At 63.5% G+C, this 7,764-nt stretch overlaps 1 protein-coding gene across 2 annotated transcripts; it reads left to right on the forward strand.

The window, feature by feature from the left end:
* The first annotated feature begins 1,804 nt into the window (after nt 1–1,804).
* ASCL2 (achaete-scute family bHLH transcription factor 2) lies at nt 1,805–3,931 on the forward strand. 2 transcript variants are annotated; one of them, XR_003429402.1, is made up of 2 exons: nt 1,805–3,268; nt 3,356–3,931. XR_003429402.1 is itself a non-coding variant. In XM_027090139.1 (2 exons), the coding sequence occupies exon 1, from the start codon at nt 2,145–2,147 to the stop codon at nt 2,718–2,720; it is 576 nt and encodes a 191-aa protein (XP_026945940.1). In that variant the 5' UTR covers nt 1,807–2,144; the 3' UTR covers nt 2,721–2,737; nt 3,356–3,931. The 2 variants fall into 2 exon arrangements, 1 of the variants encoding a protein (XP_026945940.1); XM_027090139.1 differs by having other exon boundaries at nt 1,807–2,737.
* Nucleotides 3,932–7,764: the final 3,833 nt, after the last annotated feature.

Consider the following 7,764-nt stretch of genomic DNA (forward strand, 5'->3'; position numbering starts at 1 on the left):
CCCTTGGCACAGGCAGGGAATGAAGGACAAGCATCTGGCTGGGGTTTGCCAAATAACCCTCAGGGAAGGAGAGGGTGGGCTCTGACCAGAGAGAGGACGCAGAGGTGAGCCAGGCCTTGCGCTCTGAAAGGGAAAAAGATCGGGCCACCTGGACTCAGGCAGGGACCCGATTCCTACCTGATTGTTCCACTGGCCAGAGGTGTGACTGTGGACACATTCCATGTCCTTTCTGAGTCACAGCTTCCTCCTAAGACAAACAGGGCCCCTTGCTCCTGGCAAGTTCTGGCCTCCAGGTAGCTTCCTAAAGCGGGAAGGTCAAGCAGACTTGCCAGGAGAATCCTGCAGGGTTAACGGGAGCCGGTGGGCGCCATGAAGTGGGCAGTAAATCCTCGCCCGTGTGCCCTGCGGACTTCTTGGGAGGGGTCCTGGGTCCCCCCCCCCCCGCCCCCAGAACAGTAAGTCGGCTCCGGGAAGCTGGGCCCGCCCGCCCCCGGCCTCCATTCCCAGAGGTCCTGGCCCAGCAGGGTCTGGTCACTTTTTGGGAAAAACCTGCTGGGTGTGGCCTCCTGAGGGCACAGCCACTTGACTGGCCTTCCCAGGCCGCGGGGCAGGACAACACTCTCCCAGTAACGGCGCATTCTGCACACTTCCAAAGTCCCTGCCCCCTCATACCCCAAAATGTACCCCCATCGGTCAGGGAGGAAGTCTCTTGACGCCTCACCTCCGCTGGGAGACGCTGGAAAGGCCGCGGCCCCACCACCTTCCCCCACAGGCCAATCTCAGTGCGGGGGGTTGGTGGATGGTGCTGGAGGCATGGCAGTGAGGAAAAGGGGCCACGACGGCGGGTACACGTCGACGGGTGAGTGGCCGGAGGGAACTGGACCAGGAAGGGAGGAAGATTTGGGGGGAACGTGGAAAGCGGAGGAAGCTGCGGGGGCGGCGGGGAGGGCGGAGGGGAGAGGCAGGCCGACAGCCACTCAAGTCTGAAGCGGTCTGTGCCAACCTCCAGGCGCTCCGCTTCAAGGCTTCCCAAGGCCCGGGGCGCACGGCAACCACCCGCAGAGAGTGGGCGTGGAGGGGATGTTGGGGAAAAGCGCCCCAGGAACCTGAACGCCCTACCCAAGCGCGCCAGGTCTTCACCACCTCTCAAGCCCCGCCCCGCCCGGAGGGCTGCGTTCCCCTCTCGAAGGCCCGGTGGAGTCATAAACAGGTGTGCGCCCGGCCAGGAACAGGCGCGCGTGGGAGTGCGCGCCCACCCTGGTCGCCGGGAGGGGCCGGGCGGGGCCGCGCAGGCGCCGAGCTTTGTTAGAGACGCTCCCGGGAGCCACGCGCCGGGCAGACAGGCTTCCTCCCAGGGGCCGGGCGTGGGGTGGTGCCCGCCGCGATTGGCCAAACGGGCGGCCCGCCACTGGCTGAAACCCCGGCCCCCGCCCCTCGGCCGCAGGGGGCGGGGCGCGGGTGCAGGTTGGTCGGCGCGTGCTGCTCCCCGGGGTCTCACGCGACCCAGGGATGGGTGCTCTGTGGCCTTAGACCTGCCCTACCCCCAAAGGCGAGCGTGGCAGGGGTCGCACCAGGGACCTGCGGACAGCAGCTTGGGGGTCGGTGCGCACACGGCACCTGCGTACTGCATCTTGGGGGGCGCACTGGACACCTGCTGGGAGCCGGGACCCACTGGGGACCTGCGGACTGTGCCCGGGGGGCGGGGTGTGGTCGCGCTCACGGCTTGGTCTTTGCAGGCTGTGTGCGCCAAGGGTTGGACGAAGCGTGGCGGGAGGGCGAGGCAAGGGAAGGAGGGCGTGAGAAAGGAGGCGGCGGCGGCGCGGAGGAGGGTTATCTATACGTTTAAAAACGAGACGCCTGCGCCGCGCGGGGAAGACCTGGGGAGCGTCCGACAGCACGCGCGAGTCACGAGCGCCCCACGCTCCCCAGTGCGCACTGCCCGCCGCCTCTCGGCCTCCTGCGCCTCGTTGTCTCCGAACCCCAGACGACCTGGCACCACGTACCCTGGGTAGTCGTTTGGCAGCACGGTGCCAGATCGTCGCTGAGGCTTGACCGTCGTTCCTCCGCCCTCGGTTCCTCGCCCCACACCTTCCTGTGGAGCGCAGGGACTCGGAAGAGGCGCGGGGCGAGTGGATGCGGGCGCGATGGACAGCGGCGCGCTGCCCCGGCCCGCGCCCCCTGCGCCTGGTGTCTCGGGCTGCTGCGCCGCTCGGCGGCGACCGGAGTCTCCAGAGCTGCTGCGCTGCAGCCGGCGGCGGCGGCCAGGCGCGGTGGAGACCGGGAGTGGAGCGGCGGCCGTGGCGCGGCGCAACGAGCGGGAGCGCAACCGAGTGAAGCTGGTGAACTTAGGATTCCAGGCGCTGCGGCAGCACGTGCCTCAGGGCGGCGCCAGCAAGAAGCTGAGCAAGGTGGAGACGCTGCGCTCGGCGGTGGAGTACATTCGCGCGCTGCAGCGCCTGCTGGCCGAGCACGATGCCGTGCGCGCCGCGCTAGCCAGGGGGCTGCTGGCGCCAGCCGCGCGCCATCCACTGCCCCACGGGCCACCCGGGGCCGCCGCCGCCTCGCCCTCCTGCGCCTTGTCGTCCCCGGGCCGCGAGCACAGCTCGGAGCCCGGGTCCCCGCGCTCCGCCTACTCGTCGGACGACAGCACCTGTGAGGGCGCGCTGAGCCCCGCGGAGCGCGAGCTTCTCGATTTCTCCAGCTGGTTAGGGGGCTACTGAGCTCTCGTCCCAGCAAGGTAAGCGCCGAGAGGCGGGGAAGAGGGAGGATCAGAGGCAGGGCTGCCGGGCGCGGTGAAGCAAACGGCCTCGCAGCTCGCGCCCCCGAGAGCCCGCGGAGCCCAGCCTCAGGCCCGGGCGATGGCCTGGATTTCGCTCACTCTTCATTTCCCCCAAACTTTTTCAAGCCTGTGCAAGACCAGCGTTTGTTTGTCCGGGATTGCAAAACTTCCCCTCGCTGCTCCGCCGCCGAAGTGGGAGTGGGGAGACGGAGGGGGGCGGCCCTCGGGCGGGTGAGGCCCCAAGGGCTTGCGGATCCGGGGCAGATTCGGGCGCTTGGAGGCGGAGTGACTTTGCATTGCAAATTGCGCGCCGGGCCGGGTGGCAGAAATGAGTCGGCGGGGTGCGGATCCCTGACTCACTGCGGATCCGAGCGCTCGCCCCGCCCCGCCCCGCGCCCTGGCTGGGCCGTACTCCGAAACCGAGGCACCCACGGACCCGAGCTCCAAAATCCACTGAGCAAACGAAACTGCCGGCTCCTCTTGTGGGAGGTGGGGGCGGGGCAGGGCCGGGCTGGGCGGGGTCTCCCGGGCCGGACCCCGCGCTAACGCGCGTGCCTATTCCCTCTTCCCTCCTAGCGGCCGCGAGCGGGCTCACCCCTTGGGAGCCAGCGCGTTGGAATGGATCACGTTTCCGTCCCCGCCATTCCCGCGGGCCAAGCCACCACCGAGCCGGGGATCCCGCCGACCCTCCCCGGCCGTCCAGCCTGACCAAGGGCTAGTGTGGAAGCGGCCCAGCCTGACATCAACCGGGCGGCAGCTTCCTCGGACCCCAGCCACCCTCTCCCCGGAGGCCTTCCACTGGAACGGGTCTGCGGCACCAAGACTTGGAGGTTTGAAGGGGAGAGGATTTTATGCCGACACAGATATCTATTTTTTACGCATGAACTTGAACTGCCCAGGGACACTGACAGTATGAACACTTCTTTTTGTGCAAAGAATCCTTAGATTTGGAACCCAATAAAGATTGTCTACTCCCGCCCACTCCCTCTTCCTGGAATTTTTGAACCTGGCCAAGATCTGAACATGCTGCAGCCCTTGAGGGGCAGGGTCCCTGGCGGGTGTCCCCTTGCAGCGCTGCCAGTTGGGGAGAGACCTGTGTCAGAAAACCTGTTTTAGGGAGGGTGGATCTTATAAATAAATCGGTGCTGTGTATCCGTGGTGTTGGGGGTGCCCACTCCATATCCCGAGGCCCCCCATTTCCCAGGTGAGGGCCCGGTATGGGTGGGAGGTTGGCGGCTTAGACCCTGTACCCAGCAGGCCCCACCTCTGTGGTCGCACCTCCTTGGACTCCGCTCCCTCCTCTGTAGGGTGGGCGGGCGGAGAGAAGTGAGGGCTGGGAGTCCAACCTGGTCGCCACCGTGCCAAAGCAATTCACAGGTGCCGTGTGGAGCTGGGAGCTCCTGGCAGGTGGCAGCAGGCTGGCGGGTGGTCCAGGCAGGGCTCCTTCACAGTTCGGAAGCTGAGGTCCGCACGCTGCTGACTGGCTCGGGGATCTAGGGCAAGTGCCCAGTGTAGGGCTGGGCCTGAGGGGGTCTGACCCAGGCCACCCTCTGTCTCGGGGTCCAGGCTGCTGGGTTCAGATCTCCGCTGCCTACCACCAGCTGGGTGACCCCAGGCAAGTTGTTCAACCTGCAAATGGGGGTGACCTACAGTTGCGGGAGGACTTAAGGAGAGGTGTCCGGCAGCGTCCAGCATCCTGTACTCGGCCCTCAGCTGCTGCGCCCGTGGCTTCCAGGCCACTTGTGCCCTGCAGGCTGCAGAGGCCTAGGCCTCTCTGCCTGCCCGTCTGTGGGCGGGGGCTGTGAGGGCCTCCCTTGAGGGCAACGAGGAGGGCCCCCAGGCTCCTGAGCCCAGAGGGCCCGCAGGGGATTACTCAGCTCTACCTTTGACCAGGGCCTCGGCAGCTTTGAAGCCTCGCTGTGCCCAGAGCTCTCTTTTATTGCAAGGATGGGTGTGAGGCTGACAGGGATCCCCTGTGCTGCTTTAGGATGCTGAAAGCGCCCCTTCCTCCGGCAGGGAGTGGTTGGGTCAAAGCCGTTGGAACCCTGGGAGGTGGGGCACCGGGTGCTGGCAGAGCAGATGGCTCCTGGGTAACCATGGCGACAGGGCTGGTGGGTCCGATGAGGCTCAGACTCGGTGGGGGTCAGCAGAGCAGCTGTGGCTGGGGGCTGCAGGGCCGAGCGACCCAGCCTCATGCAAGGGACAGAAGGAGGCATGTGACATGGCCACCCAGCAAGCACCACCCCTCAGCCTTCTCCCGGGGATCCACACCACAGTCAGTGACCTCACTGAGCCACTGGCTCTGGGCTCTCCTGGGACTCCTTACCTTGACCCCAGGCAAAGGCCTGCAGCCCCCAGGACACAGAGTGGCACCAGGTGGGCAGGGTGGGACCACGCCTGGGTGTGGGGGAGGAAAGCATGGGAGGGGCAGGCGGAGGGGAGCTGGGGCCGGCGATGAAGCTCTGCGAAGGATAAGAGGTGCCGTTTTTGTGTTCCTCTTTTTTATTATGGAAAATTCCAAACACATGCAGAAGTTCCAGAAAATTCCAAACACATGCAGAAGTTCCAGAACTCTTATCGGACATCTTCTCTGTACCAGGCACTGAGGATGCACCAGTGCCCTCATGAAGCCTGCGTTCTAGCAGGGCGTACAGGCTCTAACCCACAGCAGCACTGTCGAATCAGACGTGTGGTCCTGTCGACGATGGACGTGCCGGACCCTGGAGAAGCCTCTGAGAAGCCCCCATCCCCAGCACCAAAAACTATTAACACCAGGCCTCTCCCACCCATCCACCCCACCGCTCCCACCCCCACGTGGTTCTGACGCAGATCCCAGGCATCACGTGGTTTCACCTGCAGATTCACCATGTGAGCCTCCAAGGGAAACCCAATACCACGGTCCCACCCAGAATGAACAACAGCGCTTTCATTTCGGTGAACACCCAGCGGTGGCCCAGCCCTCTGATTGCCTCCGTTTTTCACAGTTGGTTTTACAGAATGAGAATCTGGTGCAGATCCGCGAGCGTCCCTCCCCCAGTCCCCTTACTGAGGAGACGAGGTCATCCGCGTTCCGGGTGTTGCTGACAGCACCACCCTGGGTGTTCATATTATTGAGTGTCTGTCCCTGTATTTTCTGTAATTGGAAGCAGGTGGGTCGGAAGCAGATGCGCGATCAGATTCCGGTTTGGTTTTTGGTTCCTGCACTTCAGAGGCGGTGCCGTGTCCCTCACACTGCGTCCCATGAGGACGCACATATGGTGACTGGATCAGAGGGTCTGAGCGGTTCAGTTTTGAGAGAAGAAAGGGCTGTGTTTGATCAGGCGGGATGATAGGTGTGTCACCCGGGCACACCGGCCTGCCTGTTCACTCTAGTTAGAAATTGCCCGCCCTCCGCCACCAGCTGTCATTTACCGGGTACCATTCACTGCGCCATTTTACATAACTGGAAAGGGCAGCTCTGAAAGATCAGGTGCCTGAGGTCACAGAGCTTGAAGGTGATGGGGCTTGGGATTCCAACCTGGGATGGCTTCATTCCTAAGTCCTTGCAGTGGTCCCCTTCCAGGAGGGTGGGGCTGCCTGGGGCTGTCCTGGGGAGGACACCTTAGCAGTTCCGTGTTCTAGGTCAGCACATCTGCAGGGATCCCCACCTGGCCAGGTGGTCAGCCAGCCATCGGCTCTGCAGTGGGGTCAGCAGGGATCTCCTGGGAGCCTGTGGTCCAGCCTTGCCCCCATCTGGAGGTTGGAAGCCAATTGCAGACAGAAGGTGACCAGGGGCTGAGCGGTGGAGTTGGGTCGGGGACCCCAGCTGTGGCGCGAGGGGAATGGTGCTTCAGCCTTGGGGTGAAGCTGGGTGGGACCAGGGGAATCTTCACAACAGCTCTGAATCAGGCAGGGCTGGGGTGGATGCGCGGTGGCGTAGCACAGCCTGGGTGACTACAGCCCCGGGGGGCCCTCTGGGGGTGCTTTGCTACTGGGGGTCCACACGTTGTCTTGTCTATTCATGACAGCAGGCGCCCCAAGGAACCCTGCTTTGTAGTCCCGGGAGTGTCTATGTGGCTGAAACTCACCCACTCAAGAGAATGATGTGTCCCCGGTGGCCACCCACATGGGGGACCTGCTGACACAGGACCACCCTCTTGGAGGCTGGGGCCCAGCACGGGTCCCTGCGTCCAGGCCTGCCTTATCTGGTCTGCTGGGGTCCCACACCCACTCATTCTGAAACCTTTATCGGACTCCTTCTCTGTATTCCAGGTGCATCAGCGCCCGAGGGAAACCCTGCCTTCAAGGAGCTTGTGTTCTAGGGGGGACGCAGGTACCGTCTGGCCCTTGGTAGACACACTGGTTCTGGGGGGGGGGTCGGGAAACAACAGGGGTCCTGGGGTGTTGTCCAGGTCACTCAGCATCTCCGAGCCATGTCCCTGAAATAGAGGCTGCAGTGCTGGCCTGTCCTGTGTGCTGGAACCGGTGGGACGTGGGTCCCGAGAGGGGCAGTCAAAACCTCAGTGGTTCCTGCCTGTTCCAGGGCAGCCTCACTGCCTCTGGGACGCACCCATAGCCCCCACTGGGAAGATGACGTCTATCTGTTCCTTCTGGCTTTGGTTTTGGTGGCGGGTGGCGGGTGGTGGTGGGCGGGGCTTGCAGCTAGCCTGTGAGTCCGCCTCTGAAGCCTCCCTGGCACTTGGAAGCAAATGAATCGACTCGCCAGCTCTTCCCCGCCCAGGGCCCGTTTCCGCATCTGCGCGGCCACCTGCGGGGCCAGATGACGGCCAGGCAGCCTTGTTCAAAATTGGGAAAAGGTGATGTTACAGGTGCTGAGATAGAAAGCCTTTTGCTTTTTTCCACGGTCTATCTCTTGACTTATGGTGTTTTAAACTTGTTATCTAATGCCGTTCTAAGTAAAGAAAAATTAACAGTTTAAGTTATTTGCATGAATTTTTATACTGTGCGATGCCAATCTTAAATGCAGAGATGAGTGTTAACTGCTA

The sequence above is a fragment of the Aethalodelphis obliquidens genome, unplaced genomic scaffold (genome assembly GCF_003676395.1).
Source record: "Aethalodelphis obliquidens isolate GAN/ISIS:26980383/991018 unplaced genomic scaffold, ASM367639v1 scaffold69, whole genome shotgun sequence".
In the NCBI taxonomy this organism is placed as follows: domain Eukaryota; kingdom Metazoa; phylum Chordata; class Mammalia; order Artiodactyla; family Delphinidae; genus Aethalodelphis; species Aethalodelphis obliquidens.

Coding starts and splice junctions, on each gene's coding strand:
- ASCL2 (XM_027090139.1), top strand. CDS start 2,145: ATGGACAGCGGCGCGCTGCCCCGGCCCGCGCCCCCTGCGCCTGGTGTC.